Here is an 18,644-nt window from a genome sequence, read left to right on the forward strand (position 1 = left end):
GGCCTTTGAAGCAAAATTAAGGTTCCTTTAGAGATCTAAGTAGTCCAAATGTTTAGGACGAGAGACTGATGGAGAGGAATCACAATGTTTTACTTACTGTTGACAACACTAGACAACTCACAAATGGTTCCCCAGGCATGATAGAAATTATTTTAATCTTAAATATCAAAGTAAAAGTATAGCAATGGAAATACTTGACACAGTGGTCATTTTTTTCACCGTACTTGTACTTTTAAGTTAAAAAAAAGGACAACACACTTGAAAGATGTGTCACACTGAGACTTTGAGGAGTTTTTATGTGTTTATTGAGAATTTCTAGGTTGGATCAGTCCAGGTTCTGGCCTTTGTCTGGATGTAAATTAATTTACAACATGTTTTTGCTAGTGACTGGATTTAGCAACATAGTACTCAGACAGCTGAGCAGTACAAAATTGTTTAAATTAAGAGATATCATTTTCTGTTTATGGTGATTACGATTTCCTGTTTACTTAGAGTCATTTTAGACCAAAATTAGATTCATTTGTTTTAAAGTAGCTTGTGCTGAACTTGTTTTACTTCAGTGAGATTTGTCACTTGCTGGCATGTGCTGTGAATAACAAGCATTTGCAGATAAAAACTGCTGTGGATGTCTCAAAGTGAATTTTTGCAAGCTCATTAATGGTCTTACTGAATCAGTGCACTGTGGGTAATTTTGTTTCCCCCTCTGGCTGTCAAATCCTAAATATCTGTTGAATCCAGAAAGGGATGTGTGAACAGCAGGTGCAGCGGCCTGAAATAGAGAGCTGACCGTGGGTCTTGGAGCCAGAAGGGTGGAGAGATTAAAGCTGGGGCCTGTGACAGGCACTGAGAAGTATAGTAACATGACATACAAATGAAGGTTAGGGAGGTGTGTAGGAAAACAGCTGTTTTACACTTCCCATGTTGGCGGGTTCTGTGGCCAGATGGACTCCCTTAATTGTAGTACAGTAGAGAAGCACACACCTTCACTAACTGTGTGGCTTTAATATTTTTGATATTTAGGGCAGAGGTGTCAAACTCATTTTAGTTTAGGGGCCCCATATAGCCCAGTTTGATGTCAGGCCTGACTTAATAGCATGATAAAGTGAAAATAAGTACAAGTACATTATGGAAATGCTTACATTTATTGAATTATCCTCTTTTATTGCCCTTCGGGGATAAAAAAAAAAATTTTTCTGGTTCTGATTCTGAGTGTTGTGTTCTCTCCACTATGCTTACTAAAACGACTGACGAATTAGGAATAGCAGTTACTTTTAGTGAAAATTTTTAATACTGTGGGCCAGATTACACCCTCTGGCGGGCCAGTTTTGGCACCCCTGGTCTAAGAAGAAAAGGTACGGATTTGTGACATAAGACTATATTAATAAATCTTGTTGTTAACTTTTGTGATTCTGGCAATGTAATAGGGATGTGGTACCAAAAGAGTGGAGAATGCTGTTAAGATCAAAGTTAACTGTGTTTGAAATATGGATTTGCAGCAGGTTTATCCGGATACATTTTAAGTGAATTGTGCTTTTGCCTGAGAGAAAACCAAACTCAAACTCAGACTCACACTGTCCAGCTGGGGACTTTGGTTGCATGTCAGCCCCTGTTGCATCTTACCCCTTGTTTTGTCTTTGCAGGATGATCATGTGGTGCTGCAATGTACTGCATCCATCCTTAAGGAACAGATCAAGCTGTGTCTGTCATGTGAAGGATTTGGGAATCGACTGTGTTTCCTTGAGACCACGTCGAATGCTCAGGTAAACAAAAGATGGAGTGCTTAATATAATATTTCTAATTACTAAGTAGAATTGCTACTGTTCATCATGTGTCTCGCTATCCTGTCTTTCAGAATGTCCCTCCAGACCTTGCTATTTGCACCTTCATTTTGGAGCAGTCCTTGTCTGTGCGAGCGTTGCAGGAGATGCTGTCCAATTCTTCTGTGGATGAGGTAAAACACAATAATAAAAAGTGCAGATTGGTTACACTTTTCTAAAAAAGTGCAGTGTATTGTACATTCTGCAGAATGATAATCTCTGTTTCTTTTTTGACTTGACGCACCTTAACCCTCCCACCTGCTGACCATAGGCGGTCGATTTGGACAAATGGGTATGTTCTCTCAAGCTACCCTGTCACTGTCGCATGAAACATCCGTTCACTGCTACAGCCTTAACATAAATATCTGTATCATCATATGCTTTACTAAAGTATAAACATTTTCGGCATAGATTGCATTTGCACAAGTTGTTCTGAAATAAATGTGCCTCCTCTCATTTAAACTGTGCTAGGTTTTTATAGTAATGTTTAACTACAGTATGTGTAACATTATTGCTTGTGTAATGTAAGTAAGATGTAAGATTGAGGAGGTCAACCCCGTTTCATCATCCTAATTATTTCACTGACTCTACTTCTTTCTATCAGTCATCACAAGGTGGAGGACACCGGACCCTGTTGTATGGACATGCCATCCTCCTGAAACACACACACTCCAGCATGGTGAGCACATAGCAGTGCAGTAATATTCTCTCTGCACTTCTCCTCACAGTCTAGGGAAATAGCTGGACTGAATCTCCTAACATGTTATCTCTGTCTCTGTGTTGCAGTACTTGAGCTGTTTAACTACTTCTCGCTCACTGACGGACAAATTGGCTTTTGATGTAGGCTTGCAGGAAGACTCCACAGGTGACAACTTATAACAGTTGTATAACATATGCCCTACAGACACTGTTGTGGATTTCTGTATCCTTAATGTGTTTGTCCAATACAGGAGAGGCCTGCTGGTGGACTATCCATCCAGCTTCAAAGCAAAGGTCTGAAGGCGAGAAGGTCAGGGTGGGAGATGACCTCATTCTTGTCAGTGTTTCTTCAGAGCGATACCTGGTAACCACTACTGTTTTGACTTGCATAATAAGCAACAGCTCACTGTGACTTAATCTCACCAACAAGTCTCGCCCCCTGCACTCTTTTCAGCACCTGTCCTATGCCAGTGGTGACTTGATGGTAGATGCTTCCTTCATGCAAACCTTGTGGACCATGACCCCTGTGATGTCTGGATGCGAGCTAGCAGAAGGTCTATCTTTTTTCTTGCTAATAAAATGTGTTTATGCCCACACATGCTACATTTTAAGGATGTAACATTTTTCTTCTAGGTTTTTTGACTGGAGGATATGTGCTTAGGCTCTTCCATGGTCACATGGATGAGTGTTTGGCGATCCCAGGAGCCGACCAAGGGGATGACCAGCGCAGGTGACCATTTTTTTCCATTGCACAAGTTATGGGAGATTTTTGGGAGCTCTGTGGCAATTCTTTTTGTAAATAAGACTAACCCTTCTATAATACACTATATATAACATAGCATATAGTGTTACACATATATATTTTTTGTTTGCAGTGATGGAATAGAATCATTGGCTGCAAACAAGGTGGGAAATAAAATTTAACAGTTTGTGATTTCCTGACTTACAATGTTTTTTCCAGAGTTGCTCATTATGAAGGCGGGGCAGTTTGCAGTCATGCACGATCCTTATGGAGACTGGAGCCCCTACGAATCGCGTGAGTATCGTGATTTCCTTCCTCACTTTTAGTGACTTCGACAGTGTACTCATGTTGCTTCATGTATGCTTGTTGGTAGGTGGAGCGGAGGTCACATTAAATGGGGCCAGTCTTTCCGGATACGGCACATAACAACTGGCAGATACCTTTTTCTGGATGAGGAGAAAGGACTTCTGTTGGTGGACCCGGAAAAGGCAAACTCCAAGATGTCAGCCTTCTGCTTCAGAATTTCAAAGGTGATTGTTGTGAAAAAACAAATCTGCCTGACTCTGAAAAAGTAGAGATATTCTTAACAAGTGTAATGGAGAGCACAATTTGTATTTGAACCACAGGAAAAAATTGAAGTGACCCAGAAGCGAGATGTAGAAGGCATGGGCATACCTGAGATCAAGTATGGAGAGTCCATGTGCTTTGTTCAGCATGCTTCAAATGGCCTCTGGCTGACATATGCTGCTGTTGATGCCAAATCTGCACGTCTAGGTCCTCTAAAGAGAAAGGTAAAGAAAATTATACATCTGGAGTACAGCAAAATATGAATGCTCAATGAGGGTCGGAGCAAATATTACACACACATTTAAGACAGTGTGTATTTTATTATTATGTAAAAGTGTTGTGGATTACGATTATGATATAAGAGCCCTTGTGTTCAATTCTTAGGCCATACTCCATAAAGAAGGTCACATGGACGATGCACTCACAGTTGCTCGATCTCAAACAGAAGAGTCTCAAGCTGCCAGAATGATTTACAGCACAGCAGGCCTCTTCAGCCAGTTCATCAAGTAGCCCTTCTAATTTATATCGAAATCTTTCCTAATATCCTTTTTTCTCTATGCATCATAATTAATGTAGTATTCTCATGTCCTCTATATTCTTTTCGTGACACAGAGGTCTTGATGCTTTAAGTGGGAAAAACAAATCTGCTAATCCCCCATCTCTGCCTATGGACGCAGTGGTGCTCTCCCTGCAGGATCTCATCTTCTACTTTCGACCCCCTGAGGAGGAACTGGAGCATGAGGACAAGCAGTTCAAGCTGCGCTCCCTCAAGAACAGGCAGAATCTCTTCCAGGAAGAGGTTGGTCGCAATGACTTGTTTCTGTAAACAACTAAAGTCTCGAAAATTGATTGGGTTAAATTTTTGCCATCTGTTGTTTTTAATAGGGAATGATTACGCTTGTTCTGGATTGCGTTGATCGGCTCAATGTGTACAACACAGCAGCCCACTTCTCAGAGTATGCTGGGGAAGAAGCTGCAGAGTCATGGAAGGAGATAGTAAATTTATTGTATGAATTGCTAGGTATGTTCATTCAGTGATTTATTCTATGCAATCCTGTATGTTCCCCACATTTAGCCGACATTAGTTTTTTGGAGTATGCTTCATTATTGATCTTTTCTGCTTGCCCTCTTGTGAAAGCTTCTCTCATCAGAGGTAATCGTGCTAATTGCGCCCTGTTCTGCGATAACCTTGACTGGTTGGTCAGTAAACTGGACCGTTTGGAAGCGTCATCAGGTATCTCAGAATTCAAGAAGCTCTTTTAAATATACAATGCACAACTGCTTGCTCTTTATACTGTGAATTAGACTAACTGTAGATACATGGCTTTAGATGTGTATTCCTCACTACTATCAGTTAATAGTATCCAATGTCATGGTAAAAATGGCATACATGGGCAGTCAAAATGACGAGAGCATCTGAAAAATGCAGTGTTGAATATTCTTGCAACAGATACTTTGTAAAGACTGTCTCAATACAATTTTTATTTTTTCCTTGTAGACTGCTTAGCATTCAGTTCAGTTCAATTTCAATTCAAATGTATTTATATAGGGGGAATCAATACAAATTGTCTCAAGAAAATTCAGTTTTACTATATTTGTAGTGTGTCCCTGTTGTTGTTTCACAGAATGTGTTATACAGTATATTTTTCTTGACAGGAATCCTGGAGGTGCTGTATTGTGTTCTGATTGAGAGTCCAGAGGTGCTGAACATTATCCAGGAGAATCACATCAAATCCATAATTTCCCTGCTGGATAAACATGGACGCAATCACAAGGTCAGGAACATGTGATAGTGTTTGCTGAGCATGTACAAATCTGCCTGAGATAATTGCAGTAGATATGTTTAATACCTAAAATACATCAATCTTTGTTAATTCCTGCCCTTTCCTGTCAGGTCTTGGATGTGCTCTGCTCTCTGTGTGTGTGCAATGGAGTGGCTGTAAGGTCAAATCAGAACCTCATCACAGAGAATCTACTCCCAGGCCGTGACCTCCTACTTCAAACCAACATCATCAACTATGTAACCAGGTTTGTGTCAGTTGTGTCAGTTCTGTGAGGAGGGCTGGTAAGTCAAAAAGCTCCTCTGAGTTGACTTTTTCTTTTTTATTCTTTTTAGCATGAGACCCAACATTTTTCTTGGGACTTGTGAAGGATCCACTCAGTACAAGAAATGGTATTTTGAGATAATGGTGGACCACGTGGAGCCATTCCTTACAGCTCAGCCATATCACCTGCGTGTAGGTTGGGCTCTGACAGAGGGCTTCAGTCCTTACCCTGGTGGGGGGGAAGGATGGGGGAGTAACGGAGTCGGTGATGATCTCTACTCTTACGGTTTTGATGGGCTTCACCTCTGGTCAGGTAAGCTCAAGTTTAGAAAATGAACTTGCCGCATGGATTATATTTTACTTAAATTGACGGATTTTAAGTATGTTCACAAAATGTTCTATGTGTCTGTAGGACGTGTCCCACGTCATGTTGCTACCCCCAATCAGCACATCTTGGCCGCGGAGGATGTGGTCAGCTGCTGTTTGGATCTCAGTGTGCCGAGCATTTCCTTCCGTATCAATGGGCATCCAGTTCAAGGAATGTTTGAGAACTTTAACCTGGATGGGCTCTTCTTTCCAGTTGTCAGTTTCTCTGCTGGCGTTCGGTAGGGCATCATGAAAAAAAAATCTAATTCATATTTTCTTGTGCGGGAGTTTTATGGCAAAAGGTTTTGAAAAGACTTATGTCAAATTGATGTTTCATATACAAGGTTGCGATTTCTTCTCGGAGGGCGTCATGGAGATTTCAAGTTCCTCCCACCTCCAGGCTATGCGCCATGCTATGAAGCAGTGCTGCCCAGAGATCGTTTGCGGATTGAGCCCATCAAGGAATATAAGCAGGACTTTGATGGCATCCGCAATCTGCTGGGTCCAACTCAGTCCCTTTCACATACAGCCTTCACTCCTTGCCCTGTGGACACTATACAGGTAAACACCTGTTCCATCTGCTTTCACTTTCATCTTATATACTACACTGATTATTTTTTATCTTTTTAGATTGTGCTTCCTCCACATTTGGAGCGAATTCGAGAGAAGCTTGCAGAAAACAGCCATGAGTTGTGGGCTGTTACTCGCATTGAACAAGGGTGGACATTTGGACCAGTGAGTGTTCTCAGCGTTGGTTTTCTTTTCCTCAGACAATGTTACTGTGCTCACTAGCAATTTTCTTTGCACTTAACTTTTTAAGTTTCGTGATGACAATAAGAAGCTGCACCCCTGCCTGGTGGATTTCCAGAGCCTGCCGGAACCAGAGAAGAACTACAATTTAGCAATGTCAGGAGAGACACTAAAGTACGTCAGAGTCTATGTTTAATTAAAAGCATTGCTCTTTTTTCTCTTTGTTTTTCTAATCCCTCATGTGATTGATTTGCAAGGACTCTGCTGGCACTAGGCTGTCATGTAGGAATGGGAGACGAGAAAGCAGAAGAAAATCTGAAAAGGTCCAAGCTCCCCAAAACGTGAGTTTAAAAAAATGATCTTATTGATTAATTTTCTTTTATTATGTATACTATAACCTGTGCCCCCAGACCCATTCTGATCACAAAGCATTTTCATTAGGTACATACAAAGTAATGGATACAAGCCTGCTCCTCTGGATCTCAATCATGTCAAGCTCACTCCTAATCAGAACACTCTAGTGGAGAGACTAGCAGAAAATGGACATAATGTGTGGGCAAGAGACCGTGTTCGGCAGGGCTGGACATACAGTATTGTGCAGGTACTATAATTTTTATGGTGAGGTTGATACGATGACATTAAAAACTAAAAACTAATTTTATTGTATAGGATATATTGAACAAGCGCAATCCCCGTTTGGTTCCTTACAACTTGTTGGATGAGAAGACTAAAAAGACCAACAGAGACACAGTTTGTGCTGCTGTTCGCACTCTCATCGGATATGGTTACAACATAGAACCACCTGATCAGGAGAGCAGTAAGTTGTCACCTGCATACACAGGAATCTCGTCAAATCTGATTTTATTTATTTGAGAAGATATATATCAAAGCTAATAAGTCTACAAGCTTGTCACAGAGCCAAGTATTTATTGTATATTATACTGTATAATTGTGTTTGTGTTAATGTAGGTGGGCATGGATCTGGCTGCAGCCGTGGAGATAAAATCAGAGTATTCAGAGCAGAGAAATCTTATGCTGTCACTCAGGGGAAGTGGTACTTTGAGTTTGAGGCAGTGACAGTTGGAGAGATGAGGGTGGGCTGGGCCAGGCCCAGTGTTCATGCAGACACTGAACTTGGTGCAGATGACTTGGCCTATGTCTTCAATGGCTTCAAGGTAGGGGCCAGACCTAATAAATATTCCTTGTGAAGAATGATGAAGCCCCTGTAATAATGAATAATTATTTTTAGGCGCAACGTTGGCATGTGGGAAACGAGCCATTTGGCCGTCAGTGGCAATCTGGTGATGTGGTCGGTTGCATGATTGACCTCACAGAGATGAACATCATGTTTACACTGAATGGAGAAATGTTGATCAGTGACTCAGGCTCAGAGATGGCCTTTAAGGATATTGAGATAGGAGAGGGTAAGTACACTTGAAAGTGATAGTAAGTGATGTTCAGCTCATAGGTTTGGGTTTCTTAGTCTTCATTCATGCATCAAAAACCCCTAGGTTTCATACCTGTGTGCAGTCTGGGACTGTCCCAGATTGGCAGGATCAACCTGGGCCAGAATGTCAGCAGTCTTCGCTACTTTACAATCTGTGGTCTGCAGGAGGGATTTGAGCCTTTTGCTATCAACATGAAAAGAGACATTACAATGTGGTTCAGCAAGAGCCTTCCTCAGTTCATCATTGTGCCTACTGACCATCCACATATTGAGGTATTGTGTGTCACATGCATTATATTTCATCACAATATTTAAAGTAAATGTTTTCTAGATTACCACCTGACCCCATTCATGCATTCATGCTCTAGGTATCACGGGTTGATGGGACTGTGGAAACCGCCCCTTGTCTCAAAGTGACCCACAAGACATATGGATCTCAGAATGCCAAGACAGATCTGCTCTTCTTCAGACTCAGCATGCCGGTTGAATTCCATGAGACTTTCAAAGTCCCAGCGGGCACCACTCTTCTTACTCGTGCTCTCACCATCCCTGAGGATGAGGTGGTGGAGGTGGACCCAGACTCTGACTTTGAAATACTCAAGAAGTCAGCTACTCGCAAAGAACAGGAGGAGGAGAAAAAAGAACCATCCGTGCCCAAAGAGACACCCACCAACAAAAATGGAGAGAATGAGAAGGATGCTTCCACTGAAAAAAGCAAGAAGAAAGGGTAAGTAACGTTACTTGAGAAAAGAGCTATGTGATTTTAGAAGGCTATAGCTTGGATACTACATTAACATATTAATACATTCTGAGTAATTGCTGCTGTTATTTACAGTTTCCTTTTCAAGGCTAAGAAGGCTGCATTGATAACTCCACCACCTGTTGTTCCCACCATGCCCCGCTTAGTGGAAGATGTAGTACCAGATGACAGGGATGACATCGACATCATCCTCAATACCACTACAGTATGACTGTTACTTATATAACTTTTAATTATATGGTTATCGTATCCATAACCGTGTAACCACATTCATGCTCTGCAGTGCTCATGCTGTCAAGATGCCATCATAAACATATACATATAATACATAATACAATATATAATACTATTACCTTTATTACAGAATTGTTCAGATTGTACTTTAACATGAAACTAATTTTTATTTCACACCCGCCTCTCTCCTTTTCCAGTACTATTACTCAGTGCGAGTGTTTGCAGGACAGGAGCCAGGTAGTGTGTGGGTGGGTTGGATAACGCCTGACTATCACCAGTATGATCCTCATTTTGACATTAGCAAAGTGAGAAATGTAACTGTCACCGTAGGTGACGATAAAGGCAATATTCATGACAGGTACGTTACTCATAGACAAAATTTGGGATTCCGTTTAAAATAGAATAAAATGCTTAAATAATTGGTTTCTTGGTCCTTCTGGGTTTTAGTATAAAACGCAGCAACTGCTACATGGTATCTGGAGGGGAATTTAGCAGCTCCCAACAGACCCGAGTCAGTCAGGAGGATTTTGTGATTGGCTGCCTTATCGATTTGGACACAGGACTAATGACTTTCACAGCAAATGGAAAAGAAATCAACACATTTTACCAGGTTAGATAAGCTTCAGTCTAATCTTCTTACTATACCTCATGCAGTTCTGGTTATGTATGACAGCAATGCTTTCTTGTCTTTTTTTTTTTTTTCAGGTCGAGCCAAACACAAAACTGTTTCCAGCAGTCTTTGTTCTTCCCACCAGTCAAAACATGATTCAGTTTGAACTAGGAAAGCTCAAGGTCAGCCTCCAGGGAGAGTTCACACTAATTCGAAATCAAGAAAACATTATTAAATTGCTTTGTAACCAACTTCTCATATATAACTTGTCCTCTCCTGCTTTCCTTGTCTTGCCAGAACATCAAGCCAATCTCAGCTGCCATGTTCCGGAGTGAACGCAAAAACCCTGTCCCCCAGTGTCCCCCTAGACTGGATGTCCAGATGTTAACTCCAGTCATCTGGAGCCGAATGCCCAACAACTTCCTGGCTCCAGAAACAGGGCGACTTAGTGAGAGACTGGGCTGGACTGTACAGTGCCAGGAGCCACTTACTATGATGGCGCTTCACATCCCTGAGGAGAACAGGTCTATGTCACTCTGCATTTATATTTTGGATTGTTAGAAAGGAGATTTTTTGATTTTCATGCTAAATGAATCCCTTGAATCCCTAGGTGTATTGACATCCTGGAACTGTCTGAGCGAATGGACTTACTGAAGTTCCACTACCATACTCTGAAGCTGTATGGCTCGGTGTGTGCCCTTGGAAACAACCGCGTGGCACATGCTTTGTGTAGCCACGTGGATGAATCCCAGCTCTTCTATGCCATAGAAAACACCTACCTACCTGGACCAATGAGGAGTGGCTTCTATGACCTACTCATTAGTATGCACCTGGAATCTGCTAAAAGGAATCGCCTGGGAACCAACAAGGAGTTTATAGTTCCAATGACAGATGAAACTCGCAGTATCACTTTGTACTCTGACAAATCTCATGCTTTGCCCGGTGTTGGCCTCACCACATGTCTGCGTCCCAAACTCCATTTCTCCTCGACTGGGTTTGTGGGAACAGATCCAGACATTTACACACTGAGTCCAGCCATTCCCTTACAGGTGAGATTGAGCAATTTTACTAATTAAAGTGAACCCATGAGTTCACTAGTAATCACATATTTCCTTGTATTCCCAGGTGTTAAAGACCAAGGCACTGAACATGCTGATTGAAGCAGTACAAGATGGTGGTCAAGCCATGAGAGATCCTGTGGGAGGCAGCGTTGAGTTTCATTTCGTTCCAATCCTAAAGCTCATCAGTACCCTTCTCATAATGGGTGTATTTGATGATGAAGATGTCACACACATCCTGAAGATGATAGAACCCACAGTCTTTAGTGGTAAGAAGGAAGAGGAACCAACTGAAGAAAATGCTAAGACAAAGGAAGAGATGAACCAAAAAGCACCCCTAAAAGTAGCGGCAGTCAAAGAAGAAGAGCAGGGAGCCGTGGCAGAAGGAGCAGAAGAAGAAGAAGAGGAATTTGAGGATCATGGGTTGGGTGAGGAGGAAGAGGAGGAGGAGGAGGAGGAGGAAGAAATTGAGGAAGAAATGGAGGAAGAGCAAGGATTAGAGGAGACAGAATCAGTCATGCCACACAGTGAAACAGTGGAGGAGACAGACCCAATAAATGGCGAGAAAGGAGCTGAGGAAACAGAGAAGGAGGTAAAGGCTGTGGAAACAGTTGGGGAAGCTAAAGAAGAGCATCTAGAGCAAGGACTGTTCCAGATGAAGCTTCCCGAGTCTGTGAAACTACAGGTATTGAATGAATGAATGCTGGTCAAAACATATTTTTTCTGATTATATGCTCAGTGTCTCCTGTTATTAATGTTTTCTTTTCTTTTTCAGATGTGTACTTTACTGCAGTATTTCTGTGACTGTGAACTACGTCACAGGGTAGAGGCCATCACAGCATTTTCAGATAGATTTGTTTGTCAGATACAGTCCAACCAGAGACAACGCTACAATGAACTTATGCTGGCCTTCACCATGAGTGCTGCAGAGACAGCACGCAAGACACGGGAATTTCGTTCCCCTCCACAGGAGCAGGTAAATGCATGCAAAGAGAATAGGTTATATTTGTTGATTGGTAAACTATTTATGTGTAATACAAATAAAAAAAATCCATAACATAAAAAACAGCTTCCAAGCTTTTATTTCTTCTGACTGTTGTGCAGGTCAACATGCTCATGAACTTCAAGAACTGTACTGAGGATGAAGAGTGTCCTGTTCCTGATGAAGTCCGCGAATCTCTGCTGATGTTTCATAATGTTCTGCTTGCTCACTGTGGTCAGTTTTCATCTGGCTTACCCAAAGATCAGTTTTTAAACAATATAGTGCAGATGACCTGGTAAAATACAAGTTTTTAAGTTTTTATTACTCCTCTCTCAGGTGTCCATATTGAAGAAGAAGAACAGGAAGAAGAAGTGGATAATTCTCTCCGTGGACGACTGCTCCGTATGCTGGAAAAGGTGAAAAGATTCCGTGAGAAGAAGGTCGAGCTGGAGGTTGAGCCACAAGAAGATAAAAAACCAAGTGAGTCATATGCAGTTAAATAAATTTAATTTTACCTCACATACAACTCTTAAAGTTAGGCAAAGTTAGATGTGAGTATTATTGTTGTTTTGAAGCAAAACCCCTTTTATTCTGCACCCTAAGTAATCTCACTTTCCGTTTCCTTCCGGTTTACTAGGCACATTGCAAGAGCTGATTTCCCATACTATGATCCACTGGGCCCAAGAGTCATTCATCCAGAATCCTGAGCTTGTGCGGATGATGTTCAGCCTCCTTCACAGGCAGTATGATGGACTGGGTGAGCTCATGCGTGCCCTTCCCAAGGCCTACACCATTAATGCAGTCTCAATTCAAGACACTATGGACCTCCTTGAGTGCTTGGGTCAGATCCGCTCTCTGCTTATCGTCCAGATGGGTCCAGAAGAGGAGAGGCTTATGATCCAAAGCATAGGGTTAGTATAAGAATACATTTATCCAGACAATACTGAATTGAGACAAATTCTTTGATTATTTAAGTTGACAGGAGCTAATTTAATTTAATTAAATTTTTGTCATCCTTAGGAACATCATGAGTAACAAAGTTTTCTACCAGCACCCAAACTTGATGCGAGCTCTGGGCATGCATGAAACTGTCATGGAGGTCATGGTTAATGTACTGGGTGGCGGAGATTCAAAGGTATATTTGCAGGAATAGACAAATGGTGAAAATAAGACAAATCCAATATCTTTACATTTGTAATATGCCCTTTTTTTCCAACAGGAGATCAGATTTCCTCGAGTGGTGACAAACTGTTGTCGTTTTCTCTGCTATTTCTGTCGCATCAGTCGCCAAAATCAGCGCTCCATGTTTGACCATCTCAGCTACCTTCTCCAGAACAGTGGCATTGGCCTAGGTGATTGTCTTTGCTGAGATCCAGCATTTTCTTGGTGTTGTACATCTATATGAGCATATGTAAACTGTAATAAAGTGGTGACATTGTGGGGTATTCTTTAGGTATGCGTGGCTCCACACCGTTGGATGTGGCTGCAGCCTCTTGTATAGACAATAACGAGCTGGCATTGGCTCTTCAAGAACAGGACCTAGAAATGGTAAAACACAGTTTACACATGTGCAAACACAGTACACATTTATACAAAACTTGACTAAAGTGATATCTCTCCAGGTGGTGAAGTATTTAGCAGGATGTGGACTTCAGAGCTGTCCAATGCTACTGGCTAAAGGCTACCCTGACATTGGCTGGAATCCTTGTGGTGGAGAGAAATACCTTGACTTTTTGCGTTTTGCAGTATTTGTGAATGGTCCGATTATTTATTTACTTCACACAACAATATTTCATTCTAAGGCTAACATTTTTACTAAATCAGTAACTTTTTTCTTTCGCTCCTTCAGGAGAAAGCGTAGAGGAAAATGCCAATGTTGTGGTCCGTCTCCTCATTCGTAGACCTGAGTGCTTTGGTCCAGCCCTGAGAGGAGAGGGTGGTAATGGTCTTCTGGCTGCAATAGAGGAGGCCATTAAAATATCAGAAGACCCTGCAAGGGATGGACCTAGTGTTAAGAAAGACAGACGTTTTCCCATGTAAGGCTCCTTGGTTTTGGTTTAAATGTCTTCTAATGATCTGCTCCAATATTGCATTAGTAGACAAATTTAAAGCCAACCTTTTTGGTAGGTTCGGGGGAGAGGAACAACATGAGGAGAACAGGGTGCACCTGGGAAATGCCATCATGTCCTTCTACTCTGCTCTTATTGACTTGCTTGGACGCTGTGCTCCGGAGATGCATGTAAGTTGTTTTCTAGCTTCTATACTCGACTTATCTACCAGGTTTGATTGTACATAAATGCACAATATTTTTGTCTTCACAGTTGATACAGGCTGGTAAGGGTGAGGCTCTGAGGATCAGGGCCATTCTGAGGTCTCTAGTCCCTATTGAGGATCTGGTGGGAGTCATCAGTCTTCCTGTTCAGATTCCCACTTTTGGAAAAGGTAAACACTTGGGAAGCTATATGGAATTTGTTATGAGCCCTAATCAATATTTATTCATGTAATCAATGTACTGTATATTCTGTCTGTGTACTCTACAAAACTCTGTGCTAATAGATTGCTTCTGTCTAAGTTACACGTTAATGATTTCTTATGTTATGTGTTTTTCTTATGTTGTGCTTAGACAACAGCATCATAGAGCCAAAGATGTCAGCTAGTTTTGTGCCAGATCACAAAGCTCCCATGGTGCTGTTCCTTGACAGAGTTTACGGTATTGACAATCAGGATTTCCTTCTCCATGTGCTGGAAGTGGGCTTTCTGCCTGACATGAGGGCTGCAGCATCTCTGGACACGGTGTGCCACAAACTGTTTACACAGTCTGCGAACTGGTGAAGTGCACAGCAAATTAATTAACTGCCATATTTTGTTGCCAACAGGTTGCTTTCAGCACAACAGAGATGGCTCTTGCTTTAAACCGTTACCTGTGTTCAGCTGTGTTGCCGCTCATCACCAAGTGTGCACCACTGTTTGCTGGCAGTGACCACAGAGCCATAATGATCGACTCTATGTTGCACACAATCTACCGGCTGTCTCGTGGAAGAGCCTTCACTAAAGCCCAAAGAGACATTATTGAAGAGTGTCTCATGGCTTTGTGCAAGTGAGATCAACATCATTTTAGAAGGCCTTTCATATCATTTAATGTCATCAGTTACACAGCAGTGCTTAGCTTCTTCTTCTTTCAGGCATCTACGACCATCAATGCTACAACACCTGCTCAGACGTCTGGTGTTTGATGTGCCCATTCTCAATGAGTATGCAAAAATGCCACTGAAGGTATGAGAACCTTCAAACATAGTTAAGTCAAACTTTCCTTTGATTTCAGTTGTGCTTCTGGGATTAAAATTTTATTTTCAATTTTTTTCTCCTTCAGCTTTTGACCAATCACTATGAGCGTTGTTGGAAGTATTATTGCCTTCCTAATGGTTGGGCCAACTTTGGAGTCGCGTCAGAAGAGGAATTGCATCTGACCCGCAAATTGTTTTGGGGGATCTTTGAATCACTAGCACACAAGGTGGGGTGCTTACATTGTACATATTTTTCTTATTTATTACATGCTGTATTGGCATATTTTAATGTTTGGCCCTTGTGATTTCAGAAATTTGATGCTGAAATTTTCAAAATTTCAATGCCATGCATCTGTTCCATTGCTGGAGCCATTCCTCCTGACTATGTGGATGCCAGCTACTCATCCAAAACAGAGAAGAAGGCGTCAGTAGATGCAGAGGGAAACTTTGATCCTAAACCAGTAGAGACCACAAAGTGAGAAGATTATTGTCATAATGCCTATCTTTGGGTTCAATTATTGAAGCAAAATACTAAATGCTCCACTTCTTCTCCCAACCATAGCACTATCATTCCAGAGAGGCTGGATCCCTTCATCAACAAATATGCTGAATATACACATGATAAATGGGCCTTTGAGAAGGTAGAACTTTGGCTTCCTCTCATTGTAATCACAAAAAAATAAAAGAAAACATAACCCAACATGTTGGGTTAGTTTCATATAGCTATATATTATGCACTGGATATGATGGCTCTATATGTATGCATCTGTGTTTCAGATCCAGAATAACTGGTCATACGGTGAGGTGCTGGATGAAAATGCAAAATCCCATCCAATGCTCAGACCATACAAAACCTTCTCGGAGAAGGTAGGTTCCCAGCAACACTGTACACTGAATCGTGTAATACTTTTACATCATCTGGTTCTGCTTCTGATTACGATGATGTTTTTCAAGGACAAAGAGATCTACCGTTGGCCAATCAAAGAGTCAATCAAAGCCATGATTGCATGGGAATGGAACATAGAGAAAGCTAGAGAGGAGGAGGAGTCAGACAAAAAGAAGGCAGCATCACGAAAGATCTCACAGACTGCTCAGGTATAAAGCAGTTGGAAAAACTGTTAACACTTAATAACCTCATCACAACAGTGTTATTTATTGTATTTTATATAATGATATTTCTTTTTAAGGCAACCTATGACCCAAGTCATGGCTACAGCCCACAGCCCATTGATGTCTCACACATGGCTCTTTCAAGAGATCTCCAAGTATGGCAGTAAATATCTGACACTCTCAACTGCAATCCTTGCATATGACTAATATTCATATATGTGTTCACAGTCAATGGCAGAGCAACTGGCAGAAAATTACCATAACACCTGGGGACGAAAGAAAAAGATGGAGCTGCAAACCAAAGGTAAGAGTTTTTTAAGGAAGGAATATGTGAAGTCAGGCTTTTGCCAACAGCATTGGTTGTGCTTCTGTTCATGTAGGAGGTGGAACGCATCCTCTGCTGGTGCCCTATGATACTCTGACAGCAAAAGAAAAGGCTCGAGATAGAGAGAAAGCCTATGAGTTGCTGAAGTTCCTGCAACTTAATGGATATGCTGTCACAAGGTAATATTGCACTCATACAGAAATAATTTTTCATTTAAATTTCCAGCAGATTGTGTTGTTTAATTTCAATGGTGTGGCCTAAGAAGAATTCCTCAGGTCACTTCTTTATTTAAATTACACATATCTATTTAAGTGATTAGAGAACAACAGTTGTCTTCAAGGTACCACACTGATACCAAATTTCTGTCACTATAAAGGGTCTAATTTTAAACTGTCATCATAGATCCCTCCTAAAATTCTGTTTTATGGTGACCAACAAATACTAATATCAGACTCTGTTTAACCTCTGTTTGACCTTAGGGGCTTGAAAGACATGGAGTCTGATATATCATCCATTGAGAAGAGATTCGCTTACGGTTTCCTGCAGAAGCTACTGAAATGGATGGAAATTGCCCAGGAGTTCATTGCTCATCTTGGTACAGAGCAGCAAAGATGTAAAACAAATTTGATAGAATTGTGTTGGTGTAACGTAAGTGCATCTTTGTTACCATATTGTGCAATTGTGTAACAGAAGCTGTGGTGAGCAGTGGAAGAGTGGAAAAGTCTCCTCATGAGCAAGAAATCAAATTCTTTGCCAAGGTGAGGCTATTGTGTAAAGCTTACATGGGAACAACATTTACACTCACCCTGTATTCATTGTTGCACTAACTGTAGAAACAATGTCCCTCTTAGATCCTGATGCCTTTAATCAACCAGTATTTCAAAAATCACTGCCTCTACTTCTTATCAACCCCTGCAAAAGTTCTGGGCAGTGGTGGCCATTCTTCCAATAAAGAGAAAGAGATGATTGCAAGGTAATCTATTACTTATATACTGTAGACATGGCATTCATATGTTTTTTGTGTATTCTTTTTATTTATCACGCTTCGTGTTTTTTTAGCATTTTTTTCCCTGTCTTCTTTTCTTTCCTTTTCTTTTCCTTCTCTTCGTAGTATCTTCTGTAAAATGTCTGCTTTGGTGAGGCACAGAGTTTCTCTGTTTGGTAAGACATCAGTTTCTCAACAACAATTCTTTCTGAATCTTTTTACTATTTTCTTTGTTTCTTATATGTTCATGTATTTTGCAAGACACAGGTTAGAGCCAGTTTAGATCCCTTGTTGTATGTGTATATAGAGTGTGTAAGGTCTATGAAAGTTGTATTTGTGTGTACAGGAACAGATGCTTCTGGAATTGTAAACTGTCTTCACATTCTGGCACGGTCGTTGGATGCAAGGTTTAGTATGCTTCAAAAACACTATAAAAATGAATTACTTTTTGTATTTTAAATGGTCATCATCCTCCTTTGCTTTATTAGGACAGTCATGAAGTCTGGGCCTGAAATTGTGAAAGCAGGGCTGCGGTCATTCTTTGAGAGTGCTGCTGATGATATAGAGAAGATGGTAGAGAATCTCAAACTGGGGAAAGTATCCAAAGGCAACCAGGTATATAATATTTGAAATGGCCTTTCACATATTTCTGTCGCAGACAGTTGACAATAATTAAACACAAGAATGTGAATATATTATTCATGTTCACAAATATGTGCTCCCTCTCTTCTTTCAAGCAAGTGAAAGGTGTCTCCCAGAACATTAACTACACTACCATTGCCCTGCTCCCAGTGCTCACCTCCCTGTTTGATCACATCGCGCAGCACCAGTTTGGAGATGATGTCATGTGTGAGTTCTCTGAT

General features: G+C 41.2%; 1 protein-coding gene across 10 annotated transcripts in view; it reads left to right on the forward strand.

Annotated features, from left to right (window-relative positions):
* Window positions 1-18,644, forward strand: part of LOC125021093 (ryanodine receptor 1-like) — a 46,981-nt gene that overhangs the window by 2,812 nt on the left and 25,525 nt on the right. For all 10 annotated transcript variants that reach the window (XM_047606933.1, XM_047606934.1, XM_047606937.1 and 7 more), the window contains exons 2-66: window positions 1,641-1,760; window positions 1,853-1,951; window positions 2,089-2,109; window positions 2,422-2,496; window positions 2,604-2,682; window positions 2,768-2,880; window positions 2,971-3,070; window positions 3,150-3,246; window positions 3,478-3,552; window positions 3,632-3,788; window positions 3,885-4,049; window positions 4,210-4,331; window positions 4,438-4,624; window positions 4,711-4,846; window positions 4,964-5,059; window positions 5,482-5,600; window positions 5,720-5,853; window positions 5,942-6,183; window positions 6,283-6,475; window positions 6,581-6,797; window positions 6,867-6,971; window positions 7,057-7,160; window positions 7,244-7,327; window positions 7,428-7,587; window positions 7,656-7,803; window positions 7,956-8,161; window positions 8,236-8,410; window positions 8,498-8,706; window positions 8,802-9,160; window positions 9,269-9,398; window positions 9,625-9,785; window positions 9,875-10,037; window positions 10,133-10,219; window positions 10,335-10,561; window positions 10,648-11,086; window positions 11,163-11,780; window positions 11,871-12,071; window positions 12,200-12,311; window positions 12,414-12,557; window positions 12,715-12,988; window positions 13,098-13,212; window positions 13,297-13,429; window positions 13,531-13,625; window positions 13,700-13,835; window positions 13,927-14,113; window positions 14,205-14,316; window positions 14,399-14,519; window positions 14,701-14,870; window positions 14,954-15,174; window positions 15,260-15,350; window positions 15,448-15,588; window positions 15,673-15,836; window positions 15,924-16,002; window positions 16,139-16,228; window positions 16,316-16,456; window positions 16,549-16,626; window positions 16,700-16,775; window positions 16,852-16,975; window positions 17,276-17,391; window positions 17,487-17,554; window positions 17,648-17,769; window positions 17,908-17,957; window positions 18,128-18,188; window positions 18,270-18,396; window positions 18,519-18,630. In XM_047606933.1, coding sequence (XP_047462889.1) covers window positions 1,641-1,760; window positions 1,853-1,951; window positions 2,089-2,109; window positions 2,422-2,496; window positions 2,604-2,682; window positions 2,768-2,880; window positions 2,971-3,070; window positions 3,150-3,246; window positions 3,478-3,552; window positions 3,632-3,788; window positions 3,885-4,049; window positions 4,210-4,331; window positions 4,438-4,624; window positions 4,711-4,846; window positions 4,964-5,059; window positions 5,482-5,600; window positions 5,720-5,853; window positions 5,942-6,183; window positions 6,283-6,475; window positions 6,581-6,797; window positions 6,867-6,971; window positions 7,057-7,160; window positions 7,244-7,327; window positions 7,428-7,587; window positions 7,656-7,803; window positions 7,956-8,161; window positions 8,236-8,410; window positions 8,498-8,706; window positions 8,802-9,160; window positions 9,269-9,398; window positions 9,625-9,785; window positions 9,875-10,037; window positions 10,133-10,219; window positions 10,335-10,561; window positions 10,648-11,086; window positions 11,163-11,780; window positions 11,871-12,071; window positions 12,200-12,311; window positions 12,414-12,557; window positions 12,715-12,988; window positions 13,098-13,212; window positions 13,297-13,429; window positions 13,531-13,625; window positions 13,700-13,835; window positions 13,927-14,113; window positions 14,205-14,316; window positions 14,399-14,519; window positions 14,701-14,870; window positions 14,954-15,174; window positions 15,260-15,350; window positions 15,448-15,588; window positions 15,673-15,836; window positions 15,924-16,002; window positions 16,139-16,228; window positions 16,316-16,456; window positions 16,549-16,626; window positions 16,700-16,775; window positions 16,852-16,975; window positions 17,276-17,391; window positions 17,487-17,554; window positions 17,648-17,769; window positions 17,908-17,957; window positions 18,128-18,188; window positions 18,270-18,396; window positions 18,519-18,630 — 9,583 coding nt within the window. The remainder of the gene's footprint in view (window positions 1-1,640; window positions 1,761-1,852; window positions 1,952-2,088; window positions 2,110-2,421; window positions 2,497-2,603; window positions 2,683-2,767; window positions 2,881-2,970; window positions 3,071-3,149; window positions 3,247-3,477; window positions 3,553-3,631; window positions 3,789-3,884; window positions 4,050-4,209; window positions 4,332-4,437; window positions 4,625-4,710; window positions 4,847-4,963; window positions 5,060-5,481; window positions 5,601-5,719; window positions 5,854-5,941; window positions 6,184-6,282; window positions 6,476-6,580; window positions 6,798-6,866; window positions 6,972-7,056; window positions 7,161-7,243; window positions 7,328-7,427; window positions 7,588-7,655; window positions 7,804-7,955; window positions 8,162-8,235; window positions 8,411-8,497; window positions 8,707-8,801; window positions 9,161-9,268; window positions 9,399-9,624; window positions 9,786-9,874; window positions 10,038-10,132; window positions 10,220-10,334; window positions 10,562-10,647; window positions 11,087-11,162; window positions 11,781-11,870; window positions 12,072-12,199; window positions 12,312-12,413; window positions 12,558-12,714; window positions 12,989-13,097; window positions 13,213-13,296; window positions 13,430-13,530; window positions 13,626-13,699; window positions 13,836-13,926; window positions 14,114-14,204; window positions 14,317-14,398; window positions 14,520-14,700; window positions 14,871-14,953; window positions 15,175-15,259; window positions 15,351-15,447; window positions 15,589-15,672; window positions 15,837-15,923; window positions 16,003-16,138; window positions 16,229-16,315; window positions 16,457-16,548; window positions 16,627-16,699; window positions 16,776-16,851; window positions 16,976-17,275; window positions 17,392-17,486; window positions 17,555-17,647; window positions 17,770-17,907; window positions 17,958-18,127; window positions 18,189-18,269; window positions 18,397-18,518; window positions 18,631-18,644) is intronic.

Source organism: Mugil cephalus, chromosome 15 (genome assembly GCF_022458985.1).
Source record: "Mugil cephalus isolate CIBA_MC_2020 chromosome 15, CIBA_Mcephalus_1.1, whole genome shotgun sequence".
NCBI classification, from domain to species: domain Eukaryota; kingdom Metazoa; phylum Chordata; class Actinopteri; order Mugiliformes; family Mugilidae; genus Mugil; species Mugil cephalus.